Below are 18,954 nucleotides of genomic sequence, written 5' to 3'. Positions count from 1 at the left end.
AAATAGTAACACAATGGTCTAGTCACACACATTATGGAATTATTACTCTAACACATTTCATACAATTATATGATTTCAGGGTGGAATCCTTTAGTCATTACTTTAAACATATAAAATCCTTTATCAGCACTATAGTCAGTGTTCACAGTATGCCTGAAAATCAGTCACATTTTATTTGTCACATGCTTTGTAAACAACAGGTGTAAACTAACAGTGAAATGCTTACAGGTCCTTTTCCAACAATGCAGTTACAGATAAAAAATATATATATAGACATATACTGAACAAGAATATAAATGCAACGTGTAAAGTGTTGGTCCAATGTTTCATGAGCTGAAATAAAAGATAATTCATCCACCTGACAGGTGTGACATATTAAGAAGCTGATTAAAAAGCATGATCATTACATAGGTGCACCTTGTGCTGCGGACAATAAAAGGCCACTCTAAAATGTGCAGTTTTTTCACACAACACAATGCTCCACATGAGGGAGTTGAGGGAGCATTCAATTGGCAAGCTGACTGCAGGAATGACCATCAGCGCTGTTGCCAGACAACTAAATGTTCATTTCTATACCATAAGTGGCCTCCAACATCATTTTAGAGGCAGTACATTCAACCAGCCTCACAACCTCAGACCTCACATAACCACGCCAGCCCATGACCTCCACATCCGTCTTCTTCATCTGAGGGATCACATGAGACCAGCCAGGGAAGCTCATCTGCATGCTCATCATCCTCACCAGGGTCTTGACCTGACTGCAGTTTGGCATCATAACCGACTTCAGTGGGCAAATGGCCAATGTCATGCTGGAGAAGTGTGCTCTTCACAGATTAATCCCGGTTTCAACTGTACCGGGCAGATGGTGTCATATGGGCGAGCAGTTTTCTGATGTTAATGTTGTGAACACTGCCCCATGGTAGCGCTGAGGTTATGGTATAGGCAGCCTTAAACTACGGACAATGAACACAATTGCATTTTATTTATGGCAATCTGAATGCACAGTGATACCGTGGCGAGATCCTGAGGCCCACTGTCGTGCCATTCATCCTCTGCCATCAATTCATGTTTCAGCATGATAATACATGGCCCCATGTCGCAAGGATCTGTAGACAATTCCTGGAAGCTGAAAATGTCCCAGTTCTTCCATGGCCTGCATATATCACCAGACATGTCACCCATTGAGCATGTTTGGGATGCTCTGGATCGACGTGTACGACAGCGTGTTCCAGTTCCTGCAACTTCGCACAGCCATTGAAGAGGAGTGGGACAACATTCCACATGCCACTATCAACAGCCTGATCAACTCTATGTGAAGGACATGTGTTGCGCTGCATGAGGCAAATGGTGGTCACAACAGATACTGACTGGTTTTCTGATCCACGCCCCTACAGATACATATCTGTATTTCCAGTCATGTGAAATCCATAGATTAGGGCCTAATTTATTTATTTCAATTGACGGATTTCCTTGCATGAACTGTAACTCAGTAAAATGTTTGAAATTGTTGCATGCTGTATTTATATTTGTGTTCAGTGTATGTACATATAGGTAGGGCTTAGATAAATGAGTAGGTAAAAGGATAGATAAGACAATAGCAGCAGCGTACAGTGCCTTCAGAATGTATTCACACCCTTGACTTTTTCCAGATTTTTCTTGTGTTACAATGTGGGATTAAATTGTCTTTTTTTGTCAATGACCTACACAAAATACTTTCATGTGGAAGTCAAATTTTAACATTTGTAAAAAAATATATTTATATTTTAAAAAGATATTACAAATAAAACACTAATATATCTTGATTACATACACTACTGGTCAAAGGTTTTAGATCACCTACTCATTCAAGGTTTTTCTTTATTTTTACTATTTTCTACATTGTAGAATAATAGTGAAGACACCAAAACGATTAAATAACACATATGGAATCATGTAGAAACCAAAAAAGTGTTAAACAAATCAAAATATATTTTATATTTGAGATTCTTCAAATTGCCACCTGTTCCCTTGATGACAGCTTTGAACACTCTTGGCATTCTCTCAACCAGCTTCATGAGGTAGTCCCCTGGAATGCATTTCAATTAACAGGTGTGCCTTTTTAAAAGTTAATTTAAGGAATTTCTTTCCTATTTAATGCATTTGAGCCAATCAGTGTGTTGTGACAAGGTAGGGGTGGTATACAGAAGATAGCCCTATTTGGTAAACAACCAAGTCCATATTACAGTTCTAGTCAAGATTCTAGCAGCCGTGCTTAGCACTAACTGAAGTTTATTTAGTGCTTTATCTGGGTAGCCGGAAAGTAGAGCATTGCAGTAGTCTAATATAGAAGTGACAAAAGCATGGATACATTTTTCAGCATAATTTTTGGACAGAAAGTTTCTGATTTCTGCAATGTTACGTAGATGGAAAAAAAACGGTCCTTGAAACAGTCTTGATAAGTTCATCAAAAGAGAGATCAGGATCCAGAGTAACGCCGAGGTCCTTCACAGTTTTATTTGAGACAACTGTACAACCGTCAAGATTAATTGTCAGATCCAACAGAAGATTTCTTTGTTTCTTGGGACCTAGAACTAGCATCTCTATTTTGTCCGAGTTTAAAAGTAAAACATTTTCTGCCATCCAGTTCCTTATGTCTGAAACACAGGCTTCTAGCGAGGGCAATTTTCGGGCTTCACCATGTTTCATTGAAATGTACAGCTGTGTATCGTCCACATAGCAGTGAAAGTTAACATTATGTTTCCGAATGACAATACCAAGAGGTAAAATATATAGTAAAAACAATAGTTGTCCTAAAATGGAACTTTGAGGAACACCGAAATTTACAGTTGATTTGTCAGAGGACAAACCATCCACAGAGACAAACTGATATCTTTCCGACAGATAAGATCTAAACCAGGCCAGAACTTGTCCGAGTAGACCATTTTGGGTTTCCAATCTCTCCAAAAGAATGTGGTGATCAATGGTATCAAAAGCAGCACTATGGTCTAGGAGCACGAGGACAGATGCAGAGCCTTGGTCTGACGTCATTAAACGTTAATTTAACACCTTCATGAGTGCAGTCTCAGTGCTATGATGGGGCCTAAAACCAGACTGAAGCGTTTCGTATCCATTGTTTGTCTTCAGGAAGGCAGTGAATTGCTGGGCAACGGCTTTTAAAATGTTTTTTTGAGAGGAATGGGAGATTTGATTTAAGCCGATAGCTTTTTATATTTTCTGTGTCAAGGTTTGGCTTTTTCCTCAGAGGCTTTATTACTGCTACTTTTAGTGAGTTTGGTACACATCTGTTGGATAGGGAGGCATTTATTATGTTCAACATAGGAGGGCCAAGCACAGGAAGCAGCTCTTTCAGTAGTTTAGTTGGAATAGGTTCCAGTATGCAGCTTGAAGGTTTAGAGGCCATGACTATGTTCATCAATGTGTCAAGATATATAGTATTAAAAACTTGAGTGTCTCCCTTGATCCTAGGTCCTGGCAGTGTTGTGCAGACTCAGGACAACTGAGCTTTGGAAAAATCCGCAGATTTAAAGAGGAGTCCGTAATTTCCTTTCTAATGATCATGATGTTTTCGTCAAAGAAGTTCATGAATTTTTCACTGCTGAAGTGAAAACCATCCTCTCTTGGGGAATGCTGCTTTTTAGTTAACTTTGACAGTATCAAAAATACATTTCGGATTGTTCTCATTCTCTTCAATTAAGTTGGAAAAATGGGATGATCAAGCAGCATTGAGGGCTCTTCGATACTGTGCTGTACTGTCTTTCCAAGCTAGTCGGAAGACTTCCAGTTTGGTGTAGCTCCATTTCTGTTCCAATTTTCTGGAAGCTTGCTTCAGGGCTTGGGTATTTTCTGTATACCAGGGAGCTAGTTTCTTATGACAAATGTTTTTTGTTTTTAGGGGTGCGACTGCATCTAGGGTATTACGCAAGGTTACATTTAGTTCCTCAGTTAGGTGCTTAACCAATATTTGTACTCTGATGTCCTTGGGTATGTGGAGTGAGTCTGGAAGGGCATCTAGGAATATAGAATTTATAGCACGGCTTTTGATGCTCCTTGGTTGGGATCTGAGCAGATTTGTTGCGATTGCAAACGTAACTGGGTGTATTCATACACCATCTAAAGTAGTGGTGTAACGAATCAAAAAACTCACAGTTTGGATCGGATCACGGTTTTGAGTCACGGATTGGATCATTTTTCGGGTCAGCAAAAAAAAAAAGAGAGACAAAAATAACTTTGCTTTCCATTTATTACTTAAAGAACACTTAAATCAAGGAACTTTTCAATGTTTAAATAAAATCTTAAATAAAATATTCAATACTCAATTGTTAAATTAAAGTGCAATATGAACAATAGTGAATTAAAAAATTGCCTGTGTCAACATCATCAAAAAAAGTTAAGAAAGCAAAGCAGACCTGTGCTTTTAACTTCAAATTATTTTTCAAAAATATGAGGATGTCTACATTGTGTGGGGAGAGCGTAGACCTTTTTGTAATCTCTATGTCCCCTGCCGTGGAGAGCACCCTCTCGCTAGGGCCTGAAGTGCCAGGCACAGCCAGGTAGCGTCTTGCCATCGTGGCAATGTGAGGGTATTTACACTCATTGCTTTTCCACCGTGTTAGTGGATCACCATCCACTGGAATGCCGCTTGCTGCCTTGTAGGATGCCACCTCCTAGTTGATGGTGTTGGCAAATGTCTTGCCTGTGTCCTTGCTTACAAATGTATCCCCGAAAAGCTCCTTCATGAACCAATTATTTTGTGGAGGAGATGCCTCTGAGTCTGCTCCTGTCGGCTCTGTGTCTTGACCCTGCAGAAAAAATTACTTGATCTATTAAGCTAATTATTTAGTTTCATATTTCATAGAATTATAATTGCGGCAACAACATTTAATGAAAGCCAAATAAAAAAAATGGATTATTCTAATAGCAATAGCATAGACAAAGATTATACTGCAATATATTTATTATTTATGTCATTCACTCTTATTTTTGGACCTCTTCAGTGGCCACAATCTCAGTGGTGAGATCACTGTATGTCCTCTGGCGTGGGGCAGGGTCGAGCTGAGACAGGGACTTGAACCTTGGATCCAGTGCAGTAGATCTATGAAGGTAGTCCTGTACATTAGGAGGGTATCCGGGGTTCAGGTTCTCTCTAATGGCAGCCTTGACATCTCTAGCGATGGTGCTGTCTTCCTCACTTGGGGCCATGGATTGTAGAATCTTTGTTTTCAGAGGTAGGATCATGGACAGACGGTGCAGTTTCAGTGCTCAATGCGCGCGGGGATTTCCTAGCGTGGCTCAAGCACTTTCATCATATTTTTAAACCCTTTGTTTTCCACAACAGAGTATGGCCTCATGTCTGCAGCGATAAACATCCCAACAGATTTGGTGATGGCTTCAGCCCGGTCTGATTCTGCAGCAAAGGGCTGCTTAAATGCCCCGGTGAGAAGTTGTTTCTTGGCTGAGTTTGCTCCCGTCACTGACACACCAAGGTGATGACGCTTTAAATGTGTGCTCTATGTTTTTTTTCCATGATCATATGGCTTTCTTGTGTTCACAATGCCTACACACCGTAATGGTGGTGGTGTCCACCACCCTTCTTCCGTCATCATACTTGACAGGGAAGCCAAAATTCTCCCATACATGAGACTTAGATGAAGCAGGAGGCTTTTCCAGTTCTTCAGCTCCTCCGCCAGCCGTGGCTGTCACTACTCTTTTGTCTTCTTTGCTTTTTGCAACGCGAGCATCTAGGACTGATTCCTTGGGATTCAACATGCCCTGTTCACATGAACAGTGCACACAACTGTTTTTTTTTTAAATAATCAAAATCAACCTTCAGGCTTCAGATTAAAACACAACACGCAATCTGTCTTGTCTTTATCTTTCCACTGCAACTCTGCATCGAGATTTAGGAAATTATTACTTTAAAAAGTAACAGAGGCAGTAAAACTGTATTTCACACTATGATGGTTAAAATTTACAACTAATCGGCGGTCGCCATGTGTGCCGAATCATAGGAGGTGATCTGTACGGATCACGGTTCAACTACGGTCCGTTACACCACTAAACTAAAGTGTAATTAATAACGTCAACATGCTAAAAGGGATATTCAAAGTCTGCTTTTTTGGTTTGTACCCATCTAACAATAGGTGCCCTTCTTTGTGAGGCATTGGAAAACCTCCCTGGTCTTTGTGGTTGAATCTGTGTTTGAAATTCACAGCATGCTTGGAGTTTGCCAAAAGGCACCTAAAGAGAAAAGGCACCATGAGAAAAGGCACCATGAGATTCTCTGTTCTAATGAAACCAAGATTGAAGAGTTTGGCCTGAATGCCAAGTGTCACGTCTGGAGGAAACCTGGCAAAATCCCTGCGGTGAAGCATGGTAGTGGCAGCATCATGCTGTGAGGATGTTTTCAGCAATGGGGACTGGGAGACTAGTCAGGATCTAGGGAAAGAAGAACAGAGCAAAATGTTCATCCTTCATGAAAACCTAATACAGAGTGCTCAGGACCTCAGACTTTGGCAAACGTACACCTTCCAAAAGGACTACGGCCCTAAGCAGACAGCCAAGACAACATAGGAGTGGCTTCAGGACAAGTCTCTGAATGTCCTTGAGTGGCCCAGCCAGAGCCCATACTTGAACCCAATGGAACATCTCTGGAGGGACCTGAAAATAGCAATGCAGCGACGTTCCCCGTCCAACCTGACAGAGCTTGAGAAGATCTGCAGAGAAGAATGGGAGAAACTCCCCAAATACAGGTGTGCCAAGCTTGTAGCGTCATACTCAAGAAGACTCGAGGCTGTAATTGCTGCCAAAAGAGCTTCAACAAATCAGTGAGTAAAGGGTCTGAATACTTATGTAAATGTGATATTTCCCATTTTTGATGTTTCATTGTTGGGAATTGTGTGTAGATTGATGAGAAAAAACAACAATTTAATCTATTTTAGAATAAGGCTGTAATTTAACAAATTTTGGAAAAAGTCAAGGAGTCTGAATACTTTCTTAATGTACCGTATATATAGACGTAGTTAGTGCCAAAAAAGGGGTTAAATATGGGTTAAAAAAAATACAATCATTTCCTGATCTTTCTTATATCGCTCAGATATAGGACAGATGCGTTTCTACGGGCTAATTGCAATTCAATGTTTCATCAAATAATGTTTAATATTTTGGGGGGATACCAAAAGGGGTCCTAAAATTCCAAATAAAATAGCTAAATGATGCTTGGTATGACCATCTTAAAACATTTCCATATGTTTGATTAGTAGAACCCCCCCATCAGACCGTTTCCGCATTGAGCACTGGTACTTTCTGTTTGAGTTTTTGCTTGTAAGCAGGAAGCAGGAGGATAGAATTATGGTCAAGGGGAGTCCCAACATGAGAAAGGCAACCAGCCAGATAACAGTTCGGTACAGATCTGAACTAGAATAAACAGGTTGTCTATCCCACCCTACAATAACACCTTCCACTTCCTCCTTGTGATTCACATCTTGGGGGAACACGCTCACCTTTCCACCAATAAATGCCACAATCTAGGGGTCCCAGCAAAGAGCACCTAACACACACACACAAAATATACCCCACCCCAATGTTTTCTTTAGCCCAGGATGTCCTGTATGGTGAAAGGAGTGACGTTATGGTTGAGGGGGGCGTGTAAGGACTTTTATGTATACCCACACGGGTATACACACTGAATGTTTAGTGTTTATTCCCCATGTTCAAATACACACCCACTGAAACCACAAACATGTTTTCAACATAGGGTGCAAAGTGGCACATTTAATGTGTGAAGATATTTGAGGGTGTTGTGCTGTTTTTGGTGTATAATGGTCTACAATTTCTTTTTAGAGTTTCCAGACAATGGGATCTCGACCTCCTTCGCAACATTATCTCACTCCACAAAGATGTTTCTGTTACAACAACACCTGCCGGTCAAGTTTCTCACGAAAGAGCAGAGCAGTCAGTACCTACTGACAAACAGTAGCTGTGTGTCTGATAGGTATGTCACCCAGTGCCGCCTCTAGCCCACGTGGGGCCCTAAGCAAGACTTGGTTTGGGTGCCCCACTCTGCGAATAGGTCCCCTCTGCATAAAAGCAAAGCACTGCTGACATGGATAAATTGAGTGACTGTCAATAACCAGGCTTCCATCCAACATTTTTATGTGAGTAAAGTATATGTCAGATAAAAAAATGTCACCACAGGCCTGAAGGAAATAGCAAATTTGTCGGTAAACTTTCCAATCAACAAAACAAAACCATAGAGAAGTTGAGACTGTTACTAGCCGGCTACCACCCGGTACTCTACCTTAGAGACTGCATCTTAGAGACTGTTGACTACTAGCTGTTGACTAGAAAGCATATGCAAAGACCAGAGTGGGAACATTCACTATATAACGCAACATTTTTGTGAGAAAAAAAAGACAGCAGTCGAGTTGAAAATGCAATGGAAAACCATTTAACTTGAAAATGTTGTATTCCTTACATGTTTTCATTTTATTTTATTATTTATTAATCTCGTATTACAACACCCACACACCTGTCTGTGGACACAAATCTGATATTCACACAGAATAAACACACATATGCTACCACAAGCCGGTCGGTGTTATTTGAAAGACTCATTTAGACACATTGACTCATTAAGAATCATCGTATGGCTCGATATTCAAACTGTGGGTGGAATGGATGACAAATGAATGTGCAATAAATACGGTATACTCACCACACCTCCCCCATACTATTCCACGCGCTCCGGGGCTTCGACCGTAGCGAATCACTGTACGGTATTTTCACCGTGACATCATCTGCCACTCCTCTTACTAAAGTAGGAAACAAACACCGCTCGACAGAGCAGAGGCGGGAGGGGGGGTGTAGAGAAAGAGAAGACATTTACACCTCTCACAGCCTCGGTCAAAGAAAAACAGCGAGAAAAGACATTTGGTGGACAGTACTCAACCAGACCATACATCGTGTGTACGTTTGATCAAATTGTGCAGGTGAGAATCGACATTTGAAACGGTTGGGTTGTCGTGGTGTATGGTTGAAGACCGAAAAAGGACACCGAAAATTGGATCAACATCAACTTAATATGGAATTTCGTAAGGAACCATTTTTATCAGAGCATCAATGAACTAGAAAAATGTGTTGTCTTGTGGGGGGGAAGGTCGTATTTATCGTTGGTCGTTAGCCTCTGGTAAACAAGGTATAGCGAGCAAAAGCTGTCACCACCGCCTCGCTGAAAATATCACAAGCCTTCGAACGTGACCAGTCTGGCTGGGCCTGGGGAAAAAAGCAAGTCAGTCAGGGAGGGAGGGTCGCGAGCTAACCATGTATGCCATAGTATCGGTTTTCGAGACGAAGGGTAAAATAGCGACATATAAGCTAGTTCTCTATGGTTGTACTTTATCTGGAAAAAAATCATTTAAAACGATACTAGTTAACAGCTAGTTACAATTGCTAACCATTTGTTGAGAATTGATAGCATGCTGATTGATTTCAATGAGTTTCATTTGAACGCGTAAGGAAATGTTAACATTGAATTCGGACATGCACAAATAAAGAATTAGGGTGCCAGCCTAGGTGGAAAGATTCATTTGAGTAATGGAGGCGCTAACGTTATCAAAACACGGCCAAAACAACAGGAAGAGATGGTTAGCAGACAAAGAAAGCACAAAAGAACAAGGGTCAACATGGCCTGTATCTAATTCACTAATCTAGTTACAGAACATTGTTAGCTCAATTGTTGTGGTGTTAATTTGTTCTAGACGAGTGTGCGACAAAGCACTATTACTGCCTTTGCTCTCGACTATGTTGCTTGTCATGCGAATCTACGTTACTTAGCTGGCTAACTCTTGTCTCGTACTTAGCACTTTTTAGCTGTAGCGTGACTCGGTGGTTTTGGGCCAAATCAATCTATTTCATTTTGTTCTTTGTCTGACCAAGACCATGTATAGTAGCTAGGACACCCCGAGGCAATGTTCCACCATCTAACGTTAGTGGAAAGCCTTCCCAGAAGAGTGGAGGCTGTTAGGGCGGCGCGCGCTAGTGGTTAGAGCGTTGGACTAGTAACCGGAAGGTTGCAAGCTCAAACCCCCGAGCTGACAAGGTACAAATCTGTCGTTCTGCCCCTGAACAGGCAGTTAACCCACTGTTCCGAGGCCGTCATTGAAATTAAGAATTTGTTCTTAACTGACTTGCCTAAAAATAAAATTAAAAATACTCTATATTAATTCCAATGATTTTAGAATGAGATGTTCGAAGAGCAGGTGTCCACGTAATGTTGGCCATTTGGTCCATCCGTAGGCTAGTTTTAAAGTAATTTCTTTAAATTCATGGTATATCTAGGTAAATCTGTCGTGAATAACCACATTGTGCCAATTAATAAGCCACCCCCCAAGGGTGTGCTTAGGCTACAGTCAGACACATTAATGCGTGTTTTGTTTCGTGTTGATTGCATTAATTAGTTTAAACAAATTAGCCTAGCTAATAGTCACTACAGGCTCTGGAGTGGTGGATGCATGTGGAGCACATTGATTGACGTCGCCTCATAGACCCTGCTGCTCCCCGACAGATGTCAATGACAGTGAAGCAAAACTATTCACAATTTTGAGTTTCCAGGAAAATGGATGATTGCTTGCAAATGCTATTTATTTCTCTTTGAGAAAGCGATGATTGAGAGCATTTGTGTTCCATGCATATCCAGGTGGCAAACAGGTTGTCGTGCAGTACCGCCCGTGACAATCGAACATTTTGGCCCAGGCAACATGTTCTTCACCACAAAGTCATAAAAACACCACCTGTTTCTACAATTTCGCTTTTGGAGGAAAAAATAAATAAATATAACCTTGTGGCTGTGGTAACTAGTGTAAACCAGGGAACGTCAACAATGTGGTGCTTGCAGGGGGCTTTGCAGTCAGCAGGCAGGCAGACACGTGAAATCCTTACGTGACAGGCCACCTTGGTGGAGGTTGTGGCCTACACTATGGGGTTGGAGAGTGCAAAGGGCTGTCAGAATTTTATGTTTGACCTTCGCATCCTCGCAGGGCCATGACACTGACATCTCTGAATGTTCGGAGCAGGCTGCTGTGGCCCCTTCCTGGCAGAGCTTTTTTTTTTTTTAAATGTTATCGTCATGTATAATATAAATCTGTTTATTTCTCTTGCATAGTTACCTGTTCAGTACCTGGAACTTAAAGACATGCTCCTGAACTTTGGCCCCTAAGTATTTTTTTTTTACCTCCAACTTTGGGCTGGATGTGTCTGTGTAGTTCGTACATGCAGAATTACTGTTTTACCTTAATTAGCTATGTAATCCCAAATTTGAAAACATGGGCCAGCTCCGCAGCAATTCAAGTTCAACCAAATGAGTTTCAGCCCCTCAGCATTTGAGTGACACCAAGCGAGAGGCACACGTTGCAGAGCGAGAGAGATGGCAATGAGGTGGTGCACAAATCTGCACATGCAGTACCTTCGCAAAGTATTCAGACCCCTAGACTTTTCCCACATTTTGTTACTCTACTTATTCTAAAAATGTTTTTTTTTATTTTTAAATTTTGTTCTCTCAACAATCTACACACAGACATTTTAGCTAATTTATATATAAAAATAAATACCTTGTTTACATAAGTATTCTGACGCCTTGCTATGAGACTTGAAATTGAGTGCCGGTGCATCCTGTTTCCATTGATCATCCTTGAGATGTTTCTACAACTTGATTAGAGTTCACCTGTGGTAAATTCAATTGATTGGACATGATTTGGAAACACTTGTTCCATATAAGATTCCACAGTTGACAGCGCATGTCAGAGCAAAAAACAAGTCATAAGGTCGAAGAAATTGTCCGTAGCTCAGAGCTCAGAGAGGATTGTGTCGAGGCACAAATATGAGGAAGGGTACCAAAACATTTCTGCAGCATTGAAGGTCACCAAGAACACAGTGGCCTCTATTATTCTTAAAAGGAGAAGTTCGGAACCACAACGACTCTTCCTAGAGCTGGCCCCCCGGCCAAACTGACCAAGAACCCGATGGTCACTCTGACAGAGCTCCAGAGTTCCTCTGTGGAGATGGGAGAACCTTCCAGAAGGACAACCATCTCTGCAGCACTCCACCAATCAGACCGTTATGGTAGAGTGGCCAGACGTAAGCCACTTCTCAGTAAAAAGCACATGACAGCCCGCTTGGAGTTTGCCAAAAAGGCACCTAAAGGACTCTGACCATGAGAAACAAGATTCTCTGGTATGATGAAACCAAGATTCAACTCTTTGGCCTGAATGCCAAGCATCACATCTGGAGGAAACCTGTCCCCATCCCTATGCTGAAGCATGATGGTGGCAGCATCATGCTGTGGGGATGTTTTTCAGCAGCAGGGACTAGGAGACTAGTCCGTATCGGGGCAAAGGTGAACAGAGCAAAGTACGGAGAGATCCTTGATGAAATCCTGCTCCAGAGTGCTCAGGACCTCCGACTGGGGTGAAGGTTCACCTTCCAACAGGACAACATCCTTAAGCAGACAGCCAAGACAACACAATAATGGCTTTGGGACAAGTCTCAATGTCGTTGAGTGGCCCAACCAGAGCCTGGACTTGAACCCTATTGAACATTTCTGGAGAAACCTGAAAATAGCTGTGCAGTGACGCTTCCCATCCAACCTGACAGAGCTTGAGAGGATCTGCAGAGAAGAATGGGAGAAACTCCCCAAATACAGGTGTGCCAAGCTTGTAGCGTCATACTCAAGGTTGTAATCGCTGCCACGGTGCTTCAACAAAGTACTGAGTAAGGGTCTGTATACTTATGTAAATGCGATTTCAGTTTTTATTTATTTTAATACATTTGCTAACATTTATAAAAACCTGTTTATAGCTTTGTCATTATGGGGTATTGTGTGTAGATTGATGAGGAAAAAATGTAATTCAATCAATTTTAGAATAAGGCTGTAACACATCAAAATTAGGAAAAAGCCAAGGGTTCGGAATACTTTCCAAATGCACTGTATGTGACATAGTAAACAGTGATCACTTTTGGCTTATGAGCACTACTTTGACAACTACTGGCTAAAAAGTACATAAAAGTTCCGGAGAATCTGTCTTGCTACAGCACCTTCGAGGGTTAATGACAAAACTGATCAGCAAATGTGACTCCTCGGTCTATTCTCCCCCTATTGGCACTATACTGTCCTTGTCACACACAGGCGGTGAACACTGTAAATAAATATCCATCAACATGTGCTTAATCGTGACAAGCTGGAGGAGGAACAGCTGACACTATTATAGGCCTAGTCATTTATGGTAATGACACATCCTCGTCCTGACTCCTGTTGATGTGAGCAGCTCCTGCCAAGGAGGGGACCTGAAAGTCTTAGGCCTAATTCGTCTCGCCGTTCGTTCTGTTTTCTTGTGCACAATGAGGATTTTCAACCCTCTAACTTTGGTAGTAGAATTCTTGCTTCAATGGATGTATTTTTAAATTTTCTCTCCCGTTTCTTCATTAGTTTAAAATTTCCTTCCTAGTGTTTTATTTTCAAATGTATGTGCCTAACCACCACCTACATTTGGTCACCTAAGACACACTGTTATGCATGCAGACCCACACACATACTCCCACACTAACAAGGTACCTTGCTCCCATTTGTTGACAGCGATGGCCCAAGAGACGAACCCGAGCCTGACGCCTGTGCTTTGTGCCACTGGCTGTGGTTTCTATGGCAACCCCAGAAACAACGGCATGTGCTCGGTCTGCTACAAGGAGCATCTGAACCGACAGCAGAGTAGTGACTGCAGCTTGAGCCAACTTAGCCCAATGGGTAAGTTCCCCCTCCACCCTCTCTCTTACTGACGACACAAATCTACTTCAAACAGTGTGTCCCCCTCCCCTCCACCCCCTAAAAATCACTATTTGCATTAGGATTGTCACGATACCAGTATTGCGATACTAAGATACTATTTGGTCCTTTAAAAAAACCTACTGTATAACACATATTGTGTGCTATTGCTTGGAAAGGAAACATGTGATTCTGGGTGACAACATAAGGCTGCTTGTTTCCAACAATAGGACTGTTTTTCTCAGGAAATTTTGCCCACTTCATGTTTTGTTTCATTGCCAAGATACCTCGGAGTATTGTGATTCTGGTATCGCAATAACGCTAATTTGCATACACGTTATGGACGAGCTGTACTCTTGAGTGGAAACTGTTGAACCAAAATTGAGTTTCGTCTCCCATCTGAGGTTGATGGTCTGCTTTTGCTGTGTCACAGGAGCAGTCGGTAGTCCTACCTCTGAGGCCTCAGCCATCCAGAGGCTAGAGGCCAGCCTCGCCAAAGTAGACCCTTCATCTGGCTCTGCTACAGACATGGCTAGGTAAGATGTGCTTGTTTGTCCGCATGTGCTACAATGGATGTCTTATTGCTTTATGCTCTCTCATATCTGTAACTTATAATTTTCTTTCATTCGTCCCCTCTGCAGAACTATTCAAGGCTCTCTTCCAGTGACTCAACAAATGACCGAGATGAGCATCTCAAGAGAGGATAACCCAGATTCCCTAGAGCCTGGTAAAACACACACTTCTAGAGGGAAACATTGCTCTGTTCGACCCACTTTAGCATTGGCTATTTCGATGCACCCTGACTTGTATACTTTGCAACCAACTGTGGTTTTACATACAGCCTCAAACACGGAGGCTGCCTAAAATAAACCAGATTAAAAATACCCTTGTATGTGAGTGCTGAGACTGCCTCAGAAAAAACAGGAACAGTTCTATTTGAATCCGAAGACTGAAAGAAGTATATATTTAAGTGCTTTTCTCCTCTGTTTTCTCCTTCAGTTGTGAGTCAGCCTACTGCGTCTAGCCCCGTCACGGCCAGCGGCGACGAGGCCAAGGAAGACACCCCCAAGCCCAAGAAGAATAAGTGCTTCATGTGCCGCAAGAGGGTGGGCCTCACAGGTGAGCGTGCCACAGCAGGACGTGGTGCTTCTCAAATGAAGTGGGATGACAGGGTTGAGCAATGCATACGACGTCATGCCTTCTTGCGAAAGAGGTTGGCCATGTTCCAGGCCACCTACACTACAGTTGCACAAATAGTCAAGTCATACTGATGGCATTTCTGCAATGTAAAACACTACCGCATTTGTGATTGGCCTCAGATCTCTACTATGCATAAATGGTGTGTAACACGCAGGAACCCCATCAATATCACTTATTTATCTGCGCAATGCGGCTGCATCGTAGGTGGTTTGGAATGTAACCCTAGTCTTCCTGTGTGTTTGGTTTTATCAGAGGTTAATTCTTATTGAGTTGGTGTTTGGTTCATACTGTGGTTCCCCTCTAATCTCTGACCTTTTGAACTCTACTCCAGGGTTCGACTGTCGCTGTGGGAACCTGTTCTGTGGTGTCCATCGGTACTCCGACAAGCACAACTGTCCTTACGACTACAAGGCTGAGGCAGCTGCCAAGATCCGCAAGGAGAACCCTGTTGTGGTCGCTGACAAGATCCAGAGAATATAGGGTTAAGAACCATCCACACAGAGACTAGAGTATGATGTCGAACCCTTGACATGAACACTGGCACGAGTGGCAAAAGGATGTCATTTTTAAAGTCACAACCTTGAGAAAGGACAGAGATCCTGCCCGTTGGGGAGATGCATGAACGGTCACTTTTTTTTGTTACGTTTATTATTATTTTTTTCCCTCTTTGCTGATATTCTGTATATATAAAAAAAAAACATATTTTAAAAGAACAGCCCAGGGTAACTTTCCAGGAGAGATGTGTCTGTTCTGCAGAACCTATATATATCTGGACGTTCTATCACAACTGAATATGGCCCCTGAGCTGTTTGGCCACTTTGTTGCCAAATAGCCGACAGCTATTCTTTTCTAAAGTTGTGTGCACATGCAGTATCCCGACGAGTGCAGTTGAATCTCCATTTCTACGTTCCATTCCCATTAGTGTCAGTCGGATCAGTTGTCCGATAGGTATGACTGTCTCCCAAAATGCTCTCCCAAAATGCAGGTGGGCTTTTATCCCCCAGACTGTGACCTGCCTACCTCACAGCAGCAGGTCATGTTTCTCCTCATCACAATGTCCACGTGAAACTTTTTCCTAATCGTCTCCCCTTACAATCACTTCATTAGTTCCAGAGGAAGAGGTTACCTCTGACATTTTTAAAGCAGTCCTTAGGCACCATTTCTGTTTGATCACCCGAACGCTGTGGCCCGTCTTTATGGTCATTGTAAGAGGTGTGAGAAGGAGTACAAAAACACATTTTTACCAACTATCATGTGGGACAGGACTTTTAGTCAAGGAGGTCCTAGACTAATCTAAGGTCAGAATCTCCAAACTGTGGTCTCGGCAGAGGGTTGCGTGCATTGACCCTGGTGCAGTTCTCTGGGTGAGACTTAGGCACTACCCATCTGTTTTATTGGCTATATGGGGGGGGGGGGGGGGGGGTGAATGGGAGAGCAACCCCATTCAGTAATATCTTAAATCATGTAAAATATCTGAATGAATTGCTAGGTCATTATTGTATCTGCTGAGAGACATGTTTAATCCCTGTTTTTTTATATACATTAACATAGTACTGATATTAGCACATGTATTCAGTGAAGTTAGGGTATATGAGACAGCCTTGCTTTGTGTTGATTTTGGTGTGCGTGTTCAGTGAGTTTGAGTGAACACAAGGGTGTCAGATTGTGTGCACCTCCACTTCATTTTGTGAAGCAATATATCCCGTAGCTCTGCACATGTTTCCAAGGCTACAGGAGCATGGCAGAACTGAGGTTTTGATAACTAGATTCCAGAGTTGGATTCCAACGGATCTTTTCAGCTTTCTTTCCCCTATTGGTCTGTGTGATTGATCTAGAGCAGCGTGTGTGTGAGACTTTCCTTGGCTGTGTGAAACATTGATACAAGTGTGATTTTTCTTCTCCCATAGGGATGAGGTTTTTACCCTTTTTAAACAAAGGTATCCATTTCAGTTTTTTCCTTTTAGTTATGCAAATTTGTACAAAAAAACCTGATATTTATGAATGACATAATCTTGCTACCCAGCATTACAGCATAATTGTATCATGTAAATAAAGACTGTGTACAGAGACATTGCAAGGCCTGGTTGTTAACATTATAGGAGTAAATATGTGGGCCAGTCAGACTGTTTGGAAGCACAGTTTTCAACCCCGGTGTTTTCTCGCACACCTGTCACGGGCTTGGGGTGGGGGACTGCGTCGGCAGAAGGAGTCATGCTGGCAGCTGCTCAGACAGTGCAGGCCCGGGAGAGAGCACGAGAGGGAGACTGCAAAGATGACTACTCTGCTCTACTCCCCCGGTACCTCAAAGCCTCCCTGCCTCTGTGCATGGAGGAAAAATAGAGGACGGCTGATGTGGGACATGAGAACCAACGTGTTCTGTTCAACCTGACCCATGAACAGCTGGGGAGGTCCTGTAGCCTCCCTCTAGGGGTTGGGACAGACACACATTCCTGCCCCCCTAGCGGACAGACCCTTAATTTCTTATGGGTGTCTGTATTTCACTTGCCATTTGTGTGTATTTCTGGAAAGCTGGTTCAGTGTTTGACATCACAGTGACAGATGTGGATATGACATGAATGCACGTCTGTCTACTGTGGGGAGTTGGGAAGGAACACTGAGCTTGGGGAACTAAGGTAAGGAAGGAGATTGTTTCTGAATTCCAAATTGACCTCTAGTCCCAACACCCGAGCCACTAATGTAGATCTGAGAGGGTTGGATAAGTGTTACGGTAAAAGCTTCTTTCCTTTAGATTGACAACATTTCCCCCCAGCCATACAGGAGGGGCTTGGGGTTGGATTCAGGGAACGAGAGCATGCTCACAAGTAGGGCCATAGGGGAAAGTGGGAGTGTTTTGAGAGAATTGGGCGAGTTCACGGTGAACAAGAGAAATGGGACAGGCTTGAGATTATGAAGGGGTGACCTGAGGTAGCGTCACTAAGCTCTCGGAGCGTAACCAGATTAGACCAGTCTGAGCCCGGTCCCAACGATCAGACGCACTCCCTTACCATACAGAACACTCGAAACACAGACACCTTTTCCATTCCTTTTGACCTGTTCTCTGCTTCTCCATCCTTATCAATCCTTCCGACATGTGTTCCTCTCTTTTGCCCAGACTAAATGGATAAAGAGAAAAAGAGAGTGTGGGGGAGAGGGAGACAGGTTCGCAGGCTTGCCCTTGTTCTAGGTTTAACATTACGAGCCAGTAGCCATCATGGAAGCTCCTTTGAATCACTGAGATTTGAGTCATTGAAAGGGAACAGGGGAGGGGTAGTGGGAGAAAAGGGTTAGTGATCAGGGATGGGGGAAAAAGTAACTTATTGTGAAAGTCAAGTGTTTCATTAACATGACTAAGGCCTTTAGATAGGTCAAGGGGTCACAACTTTTGAGTGATTGGGACAAAGCAAACATGCTATTTGTCTTGACCTAGTTTTACATTAGTGTGTTTGAAACTGCTAACCACCTGCTAGGGACAAGCATTAGAGGATATTGTGACAAAGTACCTGCCTGGGGACACTTCAGGCATTCCCAAAATTCTTGGAGGCAACGCAGCAGCCAGAGTCAGGTAAACCACAAATTCAGCAACTTTGTAGAGGAATAATATATTGAAAAGATGGATCTATTGAGTGCAGTATAATTTTTTGTAATTTTATACAATACAAAAGTCGTTAAAAAGCTATGACAAATTATTCTTGTTATATAAGAATGTTTTTTGTCTTTTTTTTGTCTATAGTGATAATATGTATTATAAAGTGGGTGGTTCGAGCCCTGAATGCTGATTGACTGAAAGCCATGGTATATCAGACTGTATACCATGGGTATGACAACGCATTTATTTTTACTGCTCTAATTATGTTGGTAACCAGTTTATAATAGCAATAAGGCACCTCGGGGGTTTGTGATATATGGCCAATATATCACGGCTAAGGCCTGTGTCCAGGCACTGCGTT

At 42.4% G+C, this 18,954-nt stretch overlaps 1 protein-coding gene across 2 annotated transcripts; it reads left to right on the top strand.

Moving 5' to 3' along the window:
- The first annotated feature begins 8,823 nt into the window (after nucleotides 1-8,823).
- LOC135514312 (AN1-type zinc finger protein 5-like) lies at nucleotides 8,824-17,078 on the top strand. Of its 2 annotated transcripts, none has more exons than XM_064937702.1 (6): nucleotides 8,824-8,987; nucleotides 13,625-13,789; nucleotides 14,241-14,343; nucleotides 14,449-14,534; nucleotides 14,807-14,926; nucleotides 15,339-17,078. In XM_064937702.1, the coding sequence occupies exons 2-6, from the start codon at nucleotides 13,627-13,629 to the stop codon at nucleotides 15,485-15,487; spliced, it is 621 nt and encodes a 206-aa protein (XP_064793774.1). In that variant the 5' UTR covers nucleotides 8,824-8,987; nucleotides 13,625-13,626; the 3' UTR covers nucleotides 15,488-17,078. The 2 variants fall into 2 exon arrangements, with proteins under 2 accessions (XP_064793774.1, XP_064793773.1); XM_064937701.1 differs by having other exon boundaries at nucleotides 8,824-9,089.
- The last annotated feature ends 1,876 nt before the right edge of the window (nucleotides 17,079-18,954 follow it).

The sequence above is a fragment of the Oncorhynchus masou genome, chromosome 25 (genome assembly GCF_036934945.1).
Source record: "Oncorhynchus masou masou isolate Uvic2021 chromosome 25, UVic_Omas_1.1, whole genome shotgun sequence".
In the NCBI taxonomy this organism is placed as follows: domain Eukaryota; kingdom Metazoa; phylum Chordata; class Actinopteri; order Salmoniformes; family Salmonidae; genus Oncorhynchus; species Oncorhynchus masou.
This window is presented reverse-complemented; position numbering and strand designations above follow the sequence as displayed.

Excerpts from the sequence above, each read along its gene's own strand:
- LOC135514312 (XM_064937701.1), top strand. Across the intron at positions 14,535-14,806 it reads CCCAGATTCCCTAGAGCCTG|TTGTGAGTCAGCCTACTGCG; the intron begins GTAAAACACACA and ends TTTCTCCTTCAG. Across the intron at positions 14,927-15,338 it reads CAAGAGGGTGGGCCTCACAG|GGTTCGACTGTCGCTGTGGG; the intron begins GTGAGCGTGCCA and ends ACTCTACTCCAG.